General features: G+C 30.9%; 1 protein-coding gene across 1 annotated transcript; it reads left to right on the forward strand.

The window, feature by feature from the left end:
- The first annotated feature begins 1310 nt into the window (after positions 1–1310).
- LOC108464582 (benzyl alcohol O-benzoyltransferase-like) lies at positions 1311–4823 on the forward strand. Its single transcript, XM_017764946.2, has 2 exons — positions 1311–2002; positions 3710–4823. Exons 1-2 carry the CDS (start codon positions 1556–1558, stop codon positions 4625–4627), a joined length of 1365 nt encoding a protein of 454 aa, XP_017620435.1. The 5' UTR covers positions 1311–1555; the 3' UTR covers positions 4628–4823.
- The last annotated feature ends 17769 nt before the right edge of the window (positions 4824–22592 follow it).

Raw genomic sequence — 22592 nt, forward strand, 5'->3', positions numbered from 1 at the left:
GCCGATTGACCTCGAGTAAACAAGATGAACTGTCAAAGTATGCCTTGGTCGTGGGTTCCTTTATGCGGCTTGTGACACTAACATGTACTAGAATGTTGTCATGTTGAATATTCCTATCACCTAGGAGTGAAGAAGAAGCATGCTTGTCTAGGTGAAGGATGATTCGACTCAACCCATCCAGCAATGTGTGGTCTAGTTCTATACTTATGTTCAACATGCTTCCGCACTTTCAATCTTTTTTTTTCTTTTTCTTTTTTTCTTTTTTTGGTATATCTTTTATGGTGAGAGCCTTAGGTTTAACTGGAACACCCGTTCAATTTCGACTTGACTGACCCACCATAGCAATTCCCATGTTATTATTACTTTAATAACAATGACTACTTTATGGTTAGGTTTAGGTAATGTCGTCTCTTGTTCAACGACGACCTAGTTCGCGGGTGTGTCTCATCTGCCGTGGCCACTCCGTTTATACCTTATTATAGTCCAGAGGATTTGCAAACGTGACAGGTTTCCAAAGAAGTTTGAACCTACCAACAAGTGCTTAGTAGCCTACAGAGCAACCAAGGAGCCTGAAAATAGTCGTTTGCTTCATACTCAAATCATGAAAAAGATATGAAAAGTAAATATTACAGTAGGGGATGTCCATAGATATATGGATATCATCATTATTTAAGCAAATTTCATCCTCGTCCAGATATATATCATTGCCTTCCTCGGTTTCAATATTAGACATCAACATGTCCCTGAAGGAAGCCTTACTTGTTTCTTTCTTCTCCTGGTCATCGCTCTCCACCCTAGTAACTTCTCTGTTTTTAACCTTCTTAGCTGCCCTTTCTAATTCCGACGCCACAGTGGAGCTCGACCGTTCACGGCTACCCAACGGGTCAACGCAAAGTTCCATTCCAAAGAGTTAAAACCAAATTTAAACTTCAAACACTCTTTTAACTTAGGATTTATTTTTGAAAGAAACTTTAATAATAATAATTTTAGATACAGGGATGGGAGTAAGCATGAATTTTGGCCCATTTTACTCCAAATTTTATGAGTTATTGTTTACTAATAATGTCTCACTCAGAACGGGTAAAAAACAATTTTAGGCCAAAAAAGAAAATTACAAAATTTTGGTTTTAATCATTTAGAGATAAGTTTGAGTAATAGCAATTTATTATTCCAAGTCAAGTCAAGTTGATTTAACTTATTGTAATGGGTCAATCAATCTTTTGATTTGGAAAAAGTTTAGCAATATCATGCATAGTTGTTATAAAAAAAACGTTATAAATCTTAAGTCAAAAGTCAAATTAATTTAAAACCGGCTGCCATGAAATTCACACCACAATTTCTTATCCCTTTCCTTCCCACTTTTATTTTACAACTTCTCAACAACCCACATTTTGTCCACCAAAATTAAGATAATATTAGACAATAACTTGGTAACAAAGTGGGAAATAACTATCCATTTCTTCCTATAAATACCACTCTCACAAGCACTTAAAAGCAAACCAACACTCCCCTTTTAACAACACCACACACTATCCTTTTGCTCCTTTTGGGTATCATGGCAACTTCCTCCACTTCCCTAGTGCTCAAGGTTCACCGACATGAACCTGAACTAATAGCTCCAGCTAAGCCTACCCCTCATGAATACAAACTATTATCCGACATCGATGATCAAGAAGGTCTTCGGTTCCAAATTCCGGTTATCCAATTTTACAAATACAATCCTTCCATGCAAGGAAAAGACCCTGTTAGGGTGATCAGGGAGGCACTTGCACAAGCGTTAGTGTTTTATTACCCATTTGCCGGTAGGCTAAGGGAAGGACCTCAGCGCAAGCTGATGGTGGATTGCACGGGTGAAGGTGTAATGTTTATCGAAGCGGATGCGGATGTTACGCTCGAGCAATTCGGTGATGTACTTCAACCACCATTCCCATGCTTGGAGGAGCTCCTTTATGATGTTCCGGGTTCTACTGGGGTGTTGAATTGCCCCGTAATACTTATTCAGGTACTTATTTTACCTATCCATTGATTTAAAACGTTATGTATTAATTTTATTACTGTTTTAAGCTATACTAATTCCGTTATTTTAAACATCACATAAATATGCAATATTAAAAAATTGGTAACTTATATTTCTAGAATACATCTCAATATTTTGTAAACATAATATTCAAATCACTGATATCAATTTTGATAATTATAAAATATACTCAGATCAAACAATAGGTTATTATTTGTTATATTAACCTTTAAATTTTTAAATTTTAATAAGGTAAAATATATAATATAATGTTTCTCCTTCATCATTTATTTTCAATATACATAATCATTATTTAATCCTGTTTATAAATTAAAACAATATACTAAATAATTATACTTACAGAATCTAATTATCATGTACTCATAAATATTATTCTCTCCTCTTGCCCAATGATTGAAAACGACAAGCAATTCCCACCAATAATAGTTGTATTATTTTTTATATGGTATAATTCCAAGTTTAATATTATTTTCGGAATACTAAACGACCTTGCAAAATTGAAATAATAGGATAAAATTGGGTGAAAGTATTATAAAACTTTTTGAATTGTATTTTGTTTTCTCCACTAAAATGTAAACAAAAGAGTCTTGATATTTAAGATTAAAGACTAAATTAATCTTTTTGTTAAAAATTATAATTGTACATAAGTATAAAGCACACGTGGCACGCCGTGTAGATCTATCTGGTTAATTTGTCAGCCACGTCAATTTTAACACTATAAATAGAAAATTTTTAACACAAAATATCAATTTAAATTTTGATCTAACATACAAAAATTAATTCATCTATTCTTTTAATAAATAAAATAAAATAAAAACTAATTTTTAGTCTTCAATAATGCTTTTGCTCATAAAAGGACGGTCCTCCACTTAAATAAATTATTTATGTTTTTAGACTAACCTCCACTTAAATTATATGAAAGAAAAAAAAGGGGATCTTAATATTTGAATCACATTATTGAGAATTATAGGACCCATACTGACAAAAATTATAATTTGGATGGGGGGCCCTATCATTGCCATTTTTGTCATTGGACCTTTCAGATTATAATAATAAAAGTATAGGATGGTGCCATGAAAACGAGTGTCACTAACAACCATCCGAATGAAACGTACATCAAATTCCAAGACTTTCGATAAAGGATAAAAATGCATTTTTCGAATAAAGTGTAAAAGATTAAAAAATACATCTCAGGTTAATCAGGTAAAATAATTTATATAATTCTCTTTTATGTATTATAAGAGAATACAACGAGATTAGGGTTCAAAATCATTTATATATAAATTTGAGCTAATATTTCTATCTTATTTTAAAATGTTAAATATCATAAAATGGCCATTAGTCTGAAACATAAAAAAGTGTAGGTCAAGCTAGCAATCAATGAAAATTTTCCTTCTTTATATAAAGGCAGCATTAATTTGGTTTGTACACCATTAATTTTTAGTGCTCGTGAAATGAGCAGTGGGGTGGCCCATCGGAAAAAAAAACAATTCTCACAATTACTATTGACTTATGTACCAAAAATAATTAATGTTATGTATACACTTTTTTTCCAAATTTTTTTGTTAAACAAATAATTAAATTTGAAATCACTTAAATAATATAATTTTTTAAAGATTTATATATGATTTTGAAGATAGATCACCCAAATTTAATATTCTTGGTTAATAGGTAACGCGGCTTAGATGCGGTGGTTTTATCTTCGCCCTTCGCCTGAACCACACCATGAGCGATGCTGCTGGCCTAGCTCAATTCATGTCTGCTGTAGGAGAAATGGCTCGTGGTTGGCTTACCCCATCCATTCCACCAGTATGGGAAAGGCATTTGTTGGCGGCTAGAGATCCACCGAGAGTCACATGTAAGCATCGTGAGTACGAAGAAGTAGAGGGAACCATTGTCCCCTACGATGACATGGTCCATCGGTCCTTTTTCTTTGGCCCCACGGAAGTCTCAGCACTTCGCAAACTTGTTCCGGAACACCTTCGTAAGTGTTCAACATTTGAGCTATTGACTGCTTGTTTATGGCGTTGTCGAACCATCGCAATTCAAGCTAATCCCGAGGAAGAGGTACGTATTATATGCATCGTAAACGCACGTTCCAGGTTTAATCCTCCATTACCTTCGGGGTACTACGGGAATGCATTCGCGTTCCCAGTGGCAGTAGCACAAGCTGGGAAACTTTGTCAAAACCCATTAGAGTATTCATTAGAGCTGGTGAAACAAGCAAAGAATGATGTAACGGAAGAATACATGAAATCATTAGCAGATTTAATGGTGATTAAGGGTCGACCACATTTCACGGTTATTCGATCTTACCTGGTGTCGGATGTGACACATGCCCGGTTTGGCGATGCGGATTTCGGGTGGGGCAAGGCAGTTTATGGTGGTCCAGCTAAAGGTGGAGTAGGGGCAATACCTGGAGTAGCAAGTTTTTTAATACCAGTCAAGAACAAGAAAGGAGAGGCTGGAGTTGTGCTACCAATTACGTTGCCAGCCCGAGCCATGGAAATATTTGTGAAAGAATTAGATGGCATGTTAAAGGGAAAGCCAATAGAACGTAAACCCGGTTTCATTTCGTCTTCCTTGTAAAAGTAATAAGTGAAAATCTAAAGTTCAGCATTGGTAAGGTAGTTTATAAGTCATCTTTAGGCGTGGGACTCCTTTTATATGTTCACTATATTATAGAACTATATACATTTGGTATGCATGGTGTGTAAAATATTTCATACTTGTATTTTTACATTTTAGTGGAAGAATCATTTTCGATACTTAACAAGTTTAAAAATCTAGTTCTTTAAAGAAACTGAAGAAATTTTGACGAACACTATAAGTTCTGAAAAAAAGTCACTAATCGGTCCAATTCAATCAAAGAGAAGAAGCCAAAAACTGTAACACCCTAAACTCGGTCTAGACATCCAGACCAATTTCAAATAGTTACATTGTCATTATTAGGAAAACCACATTTGTAAACACAGTTAAAATGAAATCATTCAACATTTTATAACTATCACAGTAATTAACTAAATATTTAATCTTCCCAAACATCATAATATCAGAGAAAGCTGAAGTTACTAATAATAAGATTTAAAGAAAAGATAATTGGATTGATCGAGCTTCCGCAACATCGACTTGTTCAAGTCTGAGAGCCACCTGAAATCCAATCAACGACAAAATGAGCTGTGAACCTTATGCATAAAAGACGTCCATTCAATTAAAGCATATTTATAAGATAATTCTAAAATCCCAAGATTCAGTTAAATAACATAAGCAATTCCAGTTTCAAATACAGATCAGATTAGATACATATGCAGTTATTCCTACTCCCATTTACTACACACCATCTCCGGATATCCCAACACACCATTAAGGGAGATTAATGCCCAACCAATATTACACTATAAAATGTTTGTCCAACAAGTTTACAGAGATGTAGGCTAGCTCCTAGATCAAAATTTTACAATCACCAGATTCATATATATACATCGTGGCTTAGCCACTAATTTAGAGCAGATTACTTCCACCTTTACAATACCCCAACCCATGTAAATGCAGATTACAAATATCAACAATATGTGTTCAGTCATTCCGATTCAATTCTTAAATAGATAGTACAGATCAGTATCATTAATAGCCATCACAGTACACATACACTTATATAGTCCATATCTCAATATCAGAGCATTAGATAGTCCTCGTACAATAAAATTTAGATAATAAATACATTGTGGAGGTCAGTGCTCGTGTTAGACAACACTCACGACCTCATAAAATAAAGTCTAGACCCTATTTATATGCCACACGTCGGTGTGCTTACCCGTGTGGCTCACACGGCCTGACACAAGCCCATGTCGTCTGTTTGTGTGGCTCGAAATCGTAAACAGTGAGTCACACGGCTTGGACACACATTCGTGTCCTTGCCTGTGTGGCTCACACTACTTGACACTCACTCATGTCATCTGGCCGTATGGGTCTAAATCGTATACACTGAGTCACACGGCTTGGACACACGTCCGTGTCCTTGCCCATGTGACTCACACAGCCTGGGCACACACCCGTGTCCCTGGCTCGTGTGGTCTTTATTTTCAACTTAGTGAGTTACACAGCCTAGACACACGCCCGTGTCCTTTGCCGATGTGAATCCTGCACTAACATGGCCACACATGGCTTGGACTCATGCCCGTGTCCCTTACCCGTGTAACGCCGACAGCCACATTTTTTTGTGTTTGAAATTTGTAAAACAAAGGTTTTCGGTACGCACTTGAAGAGATTTCGAAGTAATAACAATGTAGAGGATCTCTGAAGCCAAAAATTTAATGGTGACCACTAGAATTGACGTGTTACTGTTCACTACTTCTGATATTTCCGCCTAAATAGGATAACAACCAATCGTCTATCAACGATTCTCACAATACACTCAACACCCAATTCAGAGCAAGTTACGAAAAACAAAGGGGAAAACCGTGAAAACGAACGAATTGACAATGACTTACTTAATAGCCTTTCGATCGATGTGATTTATAGAGTATAACTTCGACTAGACCCATATTTACTTACGACAACAATCAGAATAAAGAAAATAAAAGAATTGAAAAAGAAGAAGAAAGGAAGGGAAAGAAATGATAGAAATGAAATATAAAATAAAATAAAATAAAAAGAAGAAGATGACAAATTAAAGTTTTAATAACTTCCTATCAAATTTCTAACACTTAGAAAAAATGTTCTCTATCACATACTCCAAGATTTGAACATAGGACCGAATAGAATACATGCACTTAACCATTGAACCAACAGGATCATTCTTAATATTACAGTAAATTAACTTAATTATGCAAATCTAGGATTGAGGTTGCTTAAAATGGATTAGAAAAATTCTAGGGATTTGACTCAAACTTCTAAATTCGTTCATTCATTCAAATAAGCAAAGCACATAACCACAGATACATAAACTTAATTACGACAAAATCTAACTTTCAAATCATCAAATTTTGAGGCGTTACAAAAATCATTTATGAAGAAAGTTGCCTTTCAATCTGATTCAACTAAAAAAAGAGGTGTAAACCCGTTTTCAACGTCAAGTATCGACGATCTTGAAGCAAACATTATTGATTCAAGATCTAATATCAACAACCCTTAAATTCAAATAAAATCAAATTTTTAAAAAAAAATCTCAATAAAATTTAGCTTCAAAATTAAGTCCTAATCACCCTTGAAGGAGAGAGCATCTTTCTAAAATTAAATCTAGATGACACTTATTTCAAAGCTCAAGATGAAAAATTAAAAGAATTTTCTTTATAATTAAAAAATTTGCAAAATTATATTCCTTTCAAAATTATAAATAAAATCTGACTTCAAGTTTTGAACTCAATTTACTATTCGAATTTTGTGTACATTACCATACGTCATCAAATGCATGGGATAGTTGTAATGAAGTCGATGACAACAATGATGCCATTTATCAATCCTATACAAAAAAAAAATTATTCTTCAGGTTAAATATAAAATTAGTACTTGAATTTATTCATTTCTCCTAGATTAATACTTAAAATTTTTTTATCCCAGATTAATACTTAAATTTTTTTTCGTCAACTATACTAGTACTCGAATTTAATATTTTTAACTATGAGACAAGTGGCAGTATCAGATAATGACACCTGTCATTAGTGACATCATAATGATGTAATTATTCTCATTTTCTTTCATTTTTCTATTTTTTACCCTTCCATTTTTTCTTTCTGTCTTCCCTCTCCCCCATTTTCTCTTTTTCTTGCCTCATCTCTACTACCGTCGTCGTTGACATGAACTGCCACTATTCTTTATGAGCAATCAGCGTCACCGTCACCGTCACCGTCACCGTCACCGTCACCGTCGCCGTCTTCTTTTCTTTTTTCATTTTCCCTCTATTTCTTCCCTTTTTCTTTTCTTCTTATTCTTTTTCCTACCCAGATTTTGTTGATTCGAGAGAACCCAAATTTTGTTCGATAGAGTTTTGTAGTCTGTAGGGAGGTAATCGCCGCTATGTACGGTGGTTTCACAGTGGCAGAATTTTGTACAGGTGATTAAGGAAAATGGCGAGGTTTGGCTGAAAATTAGAGATGGTGTCATTGGAACTTGCATCGTTGTGGTTGTTGTAGATAGATTCTGCATCACCAATGAAAAAATGAAAAAAAAAAAGAAGAATAATGAACTGATTAAGTTTAAGCGATTCACTGCAAGAAAATTTGTATCTCAAGAATTTCCCTGAAAAATTATTGCTTCGCTATTGCCATTTTTCAGCTGCAAATTTTTATATTAATTTGAAAGGGGGCTTAAAAGGCAAGTCATTTGAGGCAAAGGGAAGACCATGCCTTTCTTTATAATCTTACTTTTTGTGTGTTTTATCTTCATCTCTGCACCTTTATTTTCAATCGGAGTTAAGATCAAAATGAGCATAACAGTCTAAATTTGTAGCAGATTAATTGGTTGTTCCAAGCTGTTTTATGTTACGCCCCAAAGTTTGTTGAACAAAAATGGTTGGTTGTAATATGCTATTTTAACTGAATAATTAGTGCTTCATTGCTTGGATTTCTTTTGGCTGACAAATGGGGTGGGTTTGAAACACAAGAAAATCACAATGCACTTTAATTTTTGAACCCTAATTCCCAATCTCCCCTCTCGCTTCTTAGCAAGAATGGCCTCCAAATTACCAGACGAATTACCATGCAATACGCACGGAACAAACAAAGGAAGCATCGTGTTCAAGAAGAAAATGAAAAAGGAACTAACCCAAATTTGTAAAATAAAAAATATATTTGTTAAAAACCCATCCATTCCAACAGATTCCTCCATTAACAGTCCAAAAAAGGAAGAAGGGAAAAACTCCCAAAAAAATGCTAGAATCCTTATATGAAATTATCCTCTTGACATGGATGAAAGTTTGAGAGTGACTGCTCATGCCGAAGAGTGGCGGTTCATATCAATACCGACGACAACAGTGGCAATGAGGCAAGAAAAAGTGAAAAATGCAGGAAAGAAAAGATAGAAAGAAAAGGGGGGAGGGACGTGAAAAGGAAAAATGGTAGGGTAAAAAATAGAAATAGAAATACAAAAATAAAAGAAAACGAAAATAATGACATCATCATGATGTCACTAATGACATGTGTCATTGTCTGATATTGTCATCTGTCCCAATGTTAGACTCGAATATCAATATAGTCGGCAAAAAAAAAATTCGGGTATTATTTTTGGACAAAAAAATTTTAAGTACCAATATAAGAGGAGGGGATAAGTTCAAGTACCAATTTTATATTTAACCATTTACTTAACTTTTCAAGACAAAGTTATGTTACTTTATTCGAAAAAAACAAATGTTTACAAAATAAACATGTAAAATAGATTAATCTAGGGAAATAAATTCCAATGTTTAAATTGACTCCCTAAATATTTTAATTTAAAAGTTTACATCGTGGCCGATTGAATCTTAGTTGGATTGATATGGATATTGTTGCTAATAGGAGGATATGGGTTCTAGTATGGTGAAGCGCATTATCCTTTTATTTATGGGTTGAGGAGGGACTATAAATAATTTTAAGCAATATGTCAAAAAGAAATTAAAAAAAATCAAAATTTATAATAAGATTATTAAAAAAAAATACATTGTGATTCTCTTTAACTTATGTTACATTGAGTGATCGACTCAATTTGTTAGTATGTCAACAAAAGAGGAAGTCTATAATCAGTAAGCTTGTGTGTGGATTGTACTTCAAACTAACAAAAAATTAGTATTACTACTAAATGTGATATCCTTTGCCGCTTGAATCAGCCCTAAGCCTTGTTTGTTTTCAAATAAGTCCAATTAATAAAGGAATCCACAAATGAACAAGATAAAAGTATTGATTATTCTGTAGGTTTTAATAAAAATTAATTAAGCCAATTACTAGAAATAAATATATAGAATATATTTTTAATATTATGCATGTTCATTTTATGGTTTATATTTTTATCAAATAAAATAACAAAAATACAACATATTATAAATATAAAAATTATAACTTATAATTCCTTAATGGTTTATGATAAAAAAATTATTATCTTAGGCTTGAAGATAAAATGGTAAAACAATATATATTTTGAATGTGTTAAAGAGAAAATGGTTTAAAATAATTATTCAAGGTTAAAATAATTAAAAGAGAAAAATGGTTTAGGGTTTTTTTTTTTAAATTTTCGAATGTGTTACAAATGTCACCGGTCGTGGATCAAAGTCCATGACAAATGTGCATAGAACGTTTTATGGAGGTCAATTAATTAAATGAGACTCATTCAACTCACTTGAAATGACCCGATTCGTGGAACATATGTAAAAGAACATTTACTTGAAGCTTTGTTGACGCAATGAAACACTTCAGTAAAACTAGAGTTACTAGAGTAATTATTGTAAATCCTAAATGATAAGAATGTATAAAGTTTAAATCTCTTAGGACTTTTATCTTGTTGATAGGCACTAATCTCAGCCGTTAATGTAATTTGATTTGTACCATTAGATTTGAGGGAGCTTAACTATAAATAAAAGCATTTCCCTCATTTGTAATTATTCAGTTGTAATCCTTCAAAGTAATAAAATACTTTTAAGAGTATTTACTCAAACACTTAGTGTGCTATTATTCTCTTTTGACTTTTCTATTCAATACAAGTTCCTTAGTGTTTTTGAGTTTGCTTCCACTTTGTTTTTGAGTTAAGGGAAATTAATAAGCCTGCTAACCAGTCATTTTTGGTATTAGTGAGGTAGGGGCTACATGGCCTCGGAAGGTTGCACCTTGGAAGGCTGCTAGTTCCTTGTTTCGCCGACATAGAAATAATAAATTAATAGCCTTATTAGTTTGACCTCTTGTTTAACAATAATTTCTTTTTCCTGAATCATCATTTGATTTGAGGATTTAGTATTAGAATACACTATTCCAAATGTAGTAATACATGTGTGGATGGGATAAAATTTCTTAATTTAAATTCATTGAATATCAATCAATTTGCGATGAGCTTTTGGATGAGATCTAAGAGGTGTACATAAATGGAATATGTTAATAACTTTGCAATACCCTAGGTTCTGAAGATGGTGGCCCACACACACATAAATTGAAAACTAAGCCCATTTAAAGTTCATTCGAATCACTTAAAGACTTAATTGTTTTATTTTTGGCCTAATATGTTAATAACTCAATTAAAAAGTTTATTTTTAAGCCCAAATTAATTTATTTTCTTATAAATTTGATCTATGCACAACTCCTATAAAACTACCAAATTCACATAATCATTTCTTTCCTCCTTTTAAGTTTCTTAAAGAAAAGAATTACACTCACATTTTTTAACTACATTTAAGGGATTTCTTCTTGTATCAATATTTTTCTTTACAAACATATTTTATTTTCATTAATTCTAATTGTTTATTTGTTTAATTTTCATATTTGAATTCTAAACATTTTCAATAACTTAAAATTCATCCATCCACTACCTTCTACCATTATATTATTTTGATAAATAATTTAGATGTATTATTGTATCATTGTATTATTCTAAACATTTGTTTAATTTTCAGATTTGTATTATACTCATGGAATGTTTGCATCTAACACCATGCATAATGAATTAACTTTATTAGACACCTATCGTAATTACATAACCAATTACATATTTTTACTAACTTGCACATTTGACCCAACTAAACCGTTCGAAATGGGCCCACATGCCTTTCCTGTCCAACCCATGTGACCCACAAGACTAGACACACACTTGCATGGCTTACACAGTCCGGCACATGACTAGATACACGCCTGAGTGGCGACAACTGTCATTTGTTATTTCGCACGATTTCACTGATTTTTAGATTTAAAGTCACACACCTGATCATTTTTGAGATGTTGGCACTACAACAACAGTAAAAATCTTGCAGACAACATCCACAACTTGATCAGTTATCAAGAACACCGTAACCTAGCTAGATACTCGACCCTTACACAATTAAATAATTCGACTCAAACACAATAGGGCAATCGACTCTTGCCAAAATTTACACAACCAACCCCTAACTAAGGAATTCGACCACTTACCAAAAGAAGAATCAGTTTTTGAGACCCTCAATTCGTCGAAGGAATATTTGTAACATGATCTTCGCCTAACGGAATCATAAAAATGTTCATACCATGCACCAAACAACTAACCAAAAGACCACTAACTTTCCATAAGAAACAAATAAAACTACATCACTAAAAGAAGTACTACTACTCTTACTAGAGATGTAACACCCTAACTGAAACACTTTAACCCCACACGACTAACACCAAAATTTGGGAAGAACATCAACATAAAACTTGAGACTTGAAAGACAACAAGCCAATAACAAGGGACGACAAAAGGGAAAGTTAACAAGAAGACAAAGTGAAATTGTGGGGAAATGTCGTAAGAAGAAAAGAAAACAGAGGGAATGGATGCTAAGAGAGAAAAAAATAATCAATAAACAAAAGTGTCAAACAAAAAAAAAAGAAAATGGGAGAAATAGGGGAGTGGAGCGGAATGAAACAATATCCTAACCTATTAAATTTATCAGTTAACACAATCTGGTGGTTGTATTTGACCCACACTTTGACAACATAAGCGGCACAACAAAGGAAAAGCAAAAGTAATTTTCACTTTTGCATACAACAAGTTTCAAATTTGGGACTTAAGAGTAAGCTAAAGCTTTATCACTAAATCAACATTCTCATTCTTATCAACAAATATACAAAAAATAAATATAAGCTAGGTGCGGCTAGTTAGATATAGAGAAAAAATAATCAAAATTCAAGGTAAGGGAATTGAACACAAGTCCTCAAGCATACATCTTGATCGCTAAACTACTAAACCAAATCAATTTACTTAACATATTTAAGCAATTCAAAACTTAAGAAACTTGGGACGTTACAGTACCTTAAATGCTAACTTAAATTTCTTAATCATTTACCCTATTAAATTATTTATATGTAAAATAGTTTTAATTTTCTAATAGTGCAAGTTATCCAATAAAAAATAAGGTTATATGTACTTTACCCTTTGAACTTTTTTAAGAGTACCTAGTTGATACTTGAACCTTTTTTTGTATTGGTACTTGAATTTGTATTCCATCACATACATTGTCCCAATTTATTAACAACATTAATTTTTTAAAGGTTAACATGTAGTTTGGCTCTAAACTTGTACAAAAGTACTAGTTGATACTTGAACTTGTCCAAAAAATTATACTTTTTAAAATTAATTTATATCCACCACGTGTCATATTCAGAGGTTGTCACGTATCACTATAAGATTGGTCATCAGTGTCACGTCAGCATAAACTAAAGGTGTTAGTGCAATGTATCAACTTAGATGACGAAACACTGGTTCAAGTACCAACTAAATACAAAAAAAAAGTTCAAATACCAACTAAATACTTTTGAAAAAAATTAAGAGAAAATTACATAACAATCCAACCTTAGAGTTCAATGGGCCTCAAGCCCTAAAAAGGAGCCCATAATTCTATAGCCTAAGCGGGACTTAACTACCAACCCACAAATCAATAATTAAAGTGGCCTTCAAAAATCACAACTAAAAGTTGGCCTAAACGACTTGCAAATGATTTTCTTTTAACCATGTAAACAATGAAAGCAATAAATCATATTATTTTTCTTTTTGTCTCATTTATTATGGAAAACAACATTAATAGGTTAACTAAAACGGGCTTTAAAATTAAGTATTGGGCCTTAAGATTTTGTTAATACTTTTCTTAGAGAAAAGTTTTCTTTTTCTTTTTATTTTCATTTTTATCTTGACAATTAAAACAAATCTAAATTGAAATATTGTGATATCACTATCAATGTTTCATTATTTAGATTAATATATTCATTTAATGAAATTTGGACTTGTTTTAATTATAGAAGTAGAATAAAAAAATAATATTGTTAATAAATTGAGACAATGTATGTGACAGAATATAAATTTAAATATCAATTAAGTAAAAAATTCAAGTATAAACCCTAAACCTCTCTATCTCCCTTCACGTCATCCCTAATTATATTACTCCATAGTCATTGTTACTATTATCAATACTTTTTATTTTATAATTTTCATTAAAAGAATATATTAATCTAATAATGAAGCATGGATGGTTTCCAATGTACGTACGCTTAATGTGCTACAATCTATATATAGGCTATCCATGCTTCATTTAATATATTCTTTTAATGAAAATAATAAAATAAAATGCAATATTGATAATAGTAGTCTCATGGGGTTTTTTGATAAAATTTTTAATGAGGGCAATATATTATGCGTATGATAAATATGTGTATTATTTTTTTTTCACTATGAATTTTTTTTCTCATAGGGTTTATATATGATTTTTTTTTTCTCACAGAGTTTTTATATTAGTAAGGTTTTACCGAGGCACATTATCTACCAATGGAGATCCAATGGAGAGTGTTATGAATATCTTATCAAGTGGATGTCCATTAAAATCAAGATAAGTTTTGATGCACTTAATTAGAAGTAGATCTCTACTTTATTTATATTTCTTATGTCTATAAATAAAGACATTAGAGAATATTTGCAAATAGGCCAATTGATCAATAAAATACGCTCTTTCATTTTATTTGATTTTTACTTTTATCCTTTTATTTTATAACAAAAATTATTTATTTAGGATATAAATTTGAAACAAATTTTTAATTTTTGAGATGTAAGATTTACTTTTCAAAAGTTCAAAAATATATATACATAATTTAATAATGAAAATTCTTGATACTGGAATGGGACAACCATCAGCTTTGGCCATTTTATGGTAGAAAACACAATTCTACCCTAAAAATTTATAATCTAAATATCTTAAACTCAATCTTATTAAAAATTCTAGATTTCATCATTTGAAAATGAAAATTAGAGCCATACCAAGTGGAATCATTTTGGAAGGTAAAAATACCATAAACTTTTTATATTATACATTAGATCTCATTTTAAATTTTTATTTAAAAAGGGACATATTAAGTGAGCAAAAGAATCCCTACATCGAAATTTGGTGTTTATATATAAGGTATAACAATAAGTTTAGCCCTCAACCTTTACATATTTATATAATTTAACTCCTACATTTTTATTGGAAGTAAAATTAGAAATTTTGAAACTAATAAAGTTAAGGACCTTAGTAACAAATTAAAAAATCAGATAAGCCTTTTTAAAATTTAAAATTATTTTAAAAACCATAAAATTATCAACAAAATTTATAAAAAAGTAATAACAAATTAAAATTATAAAATTTTATTAAAAATAATAATACCAACCCAATAAAAGAGTAAGGGTCAACTTTTATAAAAAAAATCTTATAACAATTAGATTTTAATGGATCGGTATTGTTATTTTTTAATAAAATTATAATTTTAAAATATTTATAACTTATTTTATATATTTTTAAATTTTTTAAGTAAGTTTTAAATTTTAAAAGGCTTAATTATTTTTTGAATTTTTTAGTAAGGCCTTTTCGACCTTTTAGTCTTTTTAGTTTCTATAATTTTGATGTCCACGAAACCAACTAAAAATTTGATTAAGGCAAATGCACCTATCAATTAATAATATAGTTACGGTGAGTATAGATATCATTCCCACAAAGACTAAAAGTACTAGTAATTACCGTCTTTCTATTCTTTAACTAATAAATTGGAGTGATTGATTAAAAACTAAAATTAACTACGAATGCGACAAAGAACAAATCAGGAAAATAACTGATTAACAACTAAGAAGCGAAACAATACCCATGAAAGAATTCACCTAGATTGCATCTGTCATTATCATTCTAAATTACGCAATTTCTTCACTTAGAATCTTGATCCGTAGAAATCCCTAAATTATGCTAATATCTCTCTTCAAGAATAAGAGCAACTAACTTTAGGTTGATTAATTGAAATTTCTTTCTAATTAAAACCCCTATTATCAGATTAACTTAATCTATGGATTCCCCTATTAGATTTGGCTCTAATCTGGTAGATTTATGTCGTCCTATTTCTAGGATTGCATGCAACTCCTCTCAATTACACCATATCTACTCCTAAATAGGGTCTATTCCTCCTCTGATTTAAGCACATCAAACATGGATTGATAGTTTAGAAATATTAAACCAATTTAAGAACAAGATCTAAGTATTTATTGCGTAAAATAAAAATCAAACGACAGAATCCATCATAGGGTCCGTCTCCCTAGGTATTTAGAAAATTAGTTCATGCTAGCAAATAAAAACATCCAAGATATAGTATAACCACAAGAAATAAAGAAACTCATAATAATCTCCTGAGAAATAAAAAGGAAATCTTCAATTTGGATGGAAATCTACTTCAGAATCGACTTCAATGGTGTTTTCCGAGTTCTTTTCTTAAATATTCTATGACGGCTCTCTCCTATCTTCTTATTTTTGTCATATATAGATATTAGAATGCTCGAAAAACCCTAAAAATTTCATTTTTTTACTGTTTGGAGTATAATTCGCTAAATCGACACGTCCTGCCACATGGCCGTATGGCTCACACGGTAATGTGGAAGAGGTCAACCCGTGTGGCTCCTGTAACTTGCTTCGATTTTTCGATTTTCACCCCTTTTGCTCCCAAATGCTCTTAAGTATAAAACATGAATTTAAAGGATTAGGAGCATAAATTTCACCATTAGCATCAAATAATTACCAAAAAACGCATTAAGAATGAGATTAAAACATGTTACATTTAGCACCTATCAATTTTCTAATTTACTTCCAATGAAAGAGTATGAGCCCAATTGAATAAATGTGTAAAGGTTGAGAGTTGAACTTGTTATTATACCTTATATGTAAATACTAAATTTTAACATAGGGACTGTTTTGCTCATTGAGCTAACATACAAGAGAAAATTTATCCATTTTTTTAGTAAAAGAATTAAAATGCAATCCAAAATATAATACAAAAGTTATGTATTACTTTTAGCCATTTTAAGCCTACCAACTTTTTTTTCCAGCCAAGCTAATTTAATTTAATTTAATGCAATGGGTCAATCGATTTTTTTTTTTTTTTTTTTTTTTAACTTCAAACTCAACTTTCATTAAAAGGAAATATTAATTTTGTGCCTAAATTAGATATGTAATGGGCTAGGCTAATTAGATACGTAAGTTGCACATAAATTACAACAATTACATCATTTTGTGCATAACTTATTATTCCCTATCAAGTAAATTTAATTTAATTCAATTCAATTAATTTAATAGGGGAGTCAAACAATCCACGTTTTGCCCAACAAAATTAAGTTATTAATTTTCCCCTTTCTATTTAAATGATATTGTAACAATCTTGGTTTGGCTTAGGAATTTTTGCTAAGTCAAAAGGTGTTACATTCAATCACCGATGTGATCCTGTAAGCCTCTCTTTATATTTATAAAAAGAGTTTATCAAAATCTTTAAGTATTTTTAAAAAAAAACCCAGTGGAACACATTTATTAAAATTGATAGTTTTCTAAATCGAAATAGCCTGCATTTATCGAATATAAATTAAAAATCATGCTTTAAAATAACTAAGCTAAACTATTTTCATCCAAAAATAAAATGATAAATAATTAATAATTATAATTAGAAAATAAATTATTTTAAGGAAAACTTAAATAAACTTTAAAATAAAAATAATGAAGAAATCTTGCTAGTCTAAGGTTCCTCTAATGCGATCTTGAGTCCTAATTTTTTGCGTTACTTGAAAGGTAAGGAAAGGAGGAGTGAGCTTAGTCTAAATTATAAACCATTATATACAATTGTAACAATGTAAAGCATATAATATATACATAGTAATGAACTAAGCATTCTTCATGGTACATATAATAAATGTATAATCAATTTATATATGATGCAATTCAATGTATGGATTAAGATTCCACTCGTCCATCCTATCCACCCTCGAGCATTGTCCGACACCAAAACACATAACAATAACTGGTTATCCCAGATTTGATTTCCGATAATGATGATCGTTCACTTGTCATATGTGACGATAGCTTTTACTACAATAACTTGTCATCTATGACGATTTATGTATGGCATGATTTCACTCACAATAGTAGAACTATTGTTCGATAAAAAGAATCAATGGTATTCTCTCACTAGTATTGTATGGATTATGAATATGGAACATGACCACGAAACATTTATTCGAAACAAATAATTTTTCATTACTAGTATGATTAATGATCATTTTCATTATTGAAGTTACAACGATGACCTCGAAATAAAATTAGATTAGATTAGGTGAACGATTTACCCTAAAGGAATTATGGATATAGCATGAAGGCAACACACATATGAAAGGATCATCGGGCAAAAGCTTAATTAAATAACTTTCATAATGGAATATAATGAGGATCTCAGCCATGATACATTTAGTGAATTAACTTCATGTTTAAATAATTGATAGGCGAAGAATCACAACTTAACTACAAGTTATTTTACCCTAATTATATATGTCCAACTAATCCTTTGCTAATTAACTATAACTTTAAATATATAATATAATAAGAACAGTGATTGAATGGATAGAAACAACAATTGAGAAATAATTTGTATGGATTACTATCCACAATAAATGTATTTTTTGAATTATTATTTAATGGGATAAATAAATTAAATAATTAAGTATAAAGTGAAAATTATAATTGTTGTGTAATTCTATTTAGACAATTAAATAAAGTTGCACATAAATTAATGATCTCAACAAAAACAAAATTAGATTGTATATATTATTTAATTAAAATTAATTATATTTTAATGATTAATTTTGAAAAAAATTAATTATTGTAATAAATAAATAAATAAATAATATTTTTATTTAAATCAAGAGAGGTAAGTCAAGTAGGGGCATGTGTCCTACGACATGTAGGGCATTCGCCCCATTGAGTTGCCAACCATGTATTGTGAGAAGTCCTAATCGGACCTGAACTACTATTGTTTAATTAATGTACTCCGAATGAAAATTAAACTTTGTAAATATCCCTTTATAAATACCCTATGGTGGCCAAATATTATGTGCATAGAGAAAATTCAGTCTAAATTTAACGATAATTTATTTGATTAATTTTTTTTATATCTTGGTTTTAGATTTTAGATTAATTATAATTGATTTCATCTACCAAATATAATTCAAATTTACAAGTTGTATTTTCAGTTTTGGAATCACATACAAGATTTTGACTTCTACCCTTTTGGGAGCTTAGGATTTTTCCAGTTTTTGATTTTTTTGGTTAGATGCCACTCTTTAAATATCAAAGAGTTTGAGAATGGTGAGAAAGATCAATTAATTGAAAGTTTGAAAATTTTGACCTTTAACTCAAGTTTATTGGAATTTCGGCCCCTCCCTAGAGCCCTTTGCAATTTGGACACATCTTCATGTGCCTCTGAACACATGTACTTATTTAATCAAATTTATTATTTAATATATCACAACAAAGATCCATTTTATTTTTTTTTTAATTCCATTATGCCAACTTTGACATGTTTTCTAAACAACTTTCTAACATTATAATCCTTACTCTGAAATTTTAGTAAAATTAGTTCTATCTCTAAGTAAATAAAAATTTAGTTAAGTTATTATTTCATTAAAATATTTAAATTTTATATGAAAATATATTAGTCATATTTTATTCATGGAAATGATATTTAATAAATGAAATTACATTCGCAAATTTTACTAAAGATATGATGTAGATCTTAATAATTAATAATATTTATATATTATACTTTTTATAACTTAAAAATAATAATAAAAAGTCAAATATGATCTTAATGTCGAATGTTGTTATATTTATATAACAACCTCTCCATAACAACAAAATATTAATAGATATAGAGAGTTTACTGTATGTATTAGGGAGTTGTTTCACTTACATTAATATAAAATTAAAATAGTTTACTTTCATAAATTTGTATATAACTAATATTTTAACAATTTAACTATCATATTTCATAATTCATTCATGTAGGTCATGCATGTCATGTTTGGAGTAAATTAAACATTTCCTAACTATTTATTTTCAGTAAAAAAAATTTAATTTAATCCCTAAACTTGGTAACTTTCACACCTCAGTCCTTGAACTTTTTTTGATCCACATTAGTCCCCAAATTTGTAACTTTTCTCAATTTTGTCCATGAACTTGGATTTTGTTAAGGGATTGTGCCACGTATAAATTAAATTTTTTTATTTCTTTAAATTTTTTTAAATATTTTTTAGTGTAACACCCCTTGCTCGACCAGATTTTAGGGTCCGAGCTACAGGATGCTATAGAAGTTGTCGGAGCAACTACAATCAGATTCATAACAAAATATCAATTTCACATGCATTCAATCATCTGTCATGGTTACCTTGCAATTATACATCACTTTCGACTTTTAACCAGAAAGCTCTTTTGTTGACCCGAGCATGGAATATAACCAAATTGCAAAGTTGTAAAACTTTATTGTCGATGTCATGACATCATCAATTTCACATCGAGTCATTGCTAAAATAGTATGTCACATCACGACATCAGGTCACTTAATGTGGCAATGTCACTTATTGTCGATCGACATTGAGATGAGGAAGGATGCTCGTCGAGACGAGGACTCTATATTTGACAAAATTTGTGTCACATCCCAAAAACAGGGCTAGAAAAAATATGGATACAATTTAGGAATTTTGTTCTTTTTAAAGCATAGGGTAAGAGAATTTGAAGGCCTTAAAAATTATTTGTGTTAAAAAAGTACCAAGAATGAGCTTATTGTTTTATGGTAGAATTGTGAAGGTTGCATCTTATGTGAAAACAATGTTGCTTAATTTTTGGTGAAAAACTCATTTTTCACTTAAAAGGGAAACAAAATTGTATATCACATTGAGAAAGTAATAATTCCGAAAAACACGTGTGTATTTTGACGAAAAGCTCATTTTATTAGCTTTATTAAAACATATCCAATTTATTCTAATTGATTTGCGTGACAAAAATATTGTATTGGATTTCAAACAAAAACATGGTAGCGGAAAGTTTATTTTAAAAAAAATTTCCTTTCAAGGAAAAACATAATATATTCTTAAATACACCATCTTGTTTAAAGTTCTGATTATAGAAAACATGTTTTGTAGAATATATACTAAAACCAATAATAAAGTCCCAACCAAAATTTTAAAAGTCCAAAAAGTCAAGAGTTAAAGACCAAAACATACTAAACCAAAAGGTGCAAATCGAGCTCTAGACTCGTCGTCTAATCTTAAGCTTGAGGATCACCTGAAATGATACAAAATAGACGAGTAAGCTAGAAGTCCATTTACTTAAGGATTTTGCAAACATGAATAATCAGTTCGAAAATTTTCATATCTTATAACATATCGAAATCATATTATTTAACATATTAGGATTACATCGTATAGCATATCTGAGTATATCATATAACATATTAGACATATCCTACCCTCATCTGCTACTCACCATCTCTATTCAACCAATCACACCAATTAGGACTTCAAGAGTTTATCCAGCCAATCACACCGATATGTGGCGGTATGCCACTTATAAATATGAAGCTGAGTTGCCATAAAGAAATTGCGGTTTAACCATCATAAGTGTAGTAAAACTACCATATTACACTTCCTCCATCATAACATAACCCACCCCAAATACAAGGCATAATCATAATCATAATATCATAATCTCATACATACATATAACATAAATAGTACGACACGCATATCTAAGCATATATATACATATATTTGTTTTTGAAACATAGTAGAGCATATAATTTATACAAAACAAAACTTACCTAACATATTTCTAAGCTTACCCATGCATATATATATGGAAACTTACACTTTTTCGAAACTAGATAATACCTATAGACCCAATTTTCTGGCCCCTAATCAGGCATTAAAATTGGCCAAAAAGGCCCACACGACTGTGTGGCCCATACGGCCCAATAAGCCAACCTGTGTGGTCTAAATGATCTACTTATTCAGGCCGTGTAATCGTACACGATCGTGTGCTCCATACGACCTGGCACACGGTCAACCACACGGTCGTGTGGTGCACATGTTCTGTCACACTGCCATGTGATGTTGGGCAATTTTGAAAACAACTCCTGTTTTATGTTTTTTCGTGATACAGTCGAGTTTTTCGGGTTTGTTCACACACCTGATTACTGATTAGATCGACTACACAATTGGAACTCACGAATTCTACAATTATTCATTAAATCACACTAATTAATCAATGAAAAACCCTTCTAAAATCACATTCTTAAACCGAAATTTTAGACCTTAAGACGGATTTGAGCACTTCTCCAAAACAGTGTCCAAAATCATGTCTACTTTGCTGGAGGGCTTTGATTTCCATACCTATTGCCTAACCAAGAACCATAGAAACACTTAACATCAACATGAAAGAACCATAGAAACACTTAACATCATCATGAAAAGTAATCTAGCACCAAGAACTCTAATTTTATTCCGAAACAAAATAAGGCTATAATAATAAAAAAATTCCTTGACAGAACTTACACCACAC

Source organism: Gossypium arboreum, chromosome 13, assembly GCF_025698485.1.
Source record: "Gossypium arboreum isolate Shixiya-1 chromosome 13, ASM2569848v2, whole genome shotgun sequence".
NCBI lineage: Eukaryota > Viridiplantae > Streptophyta > Magnoliopsida > Malvales > Malvaceae > Gossypium > Gossypium arboreum.

Coding starts and splice junctions, on each gene's coding strand:
- LOC108464582 (XM_017764946.2), top strand. CDS start 1,556: ATGGCAACTTCCTCCACTTCCCTAGTGCTCAAGGTTCACCGACATGAA. Junction 2,003..3,709: donor GCCCCGTAATACTTATTCAG/GTACTTATTTTA, acceptor CTTGGTTAATAG/GTAACGCGGCTTAGATGCGG.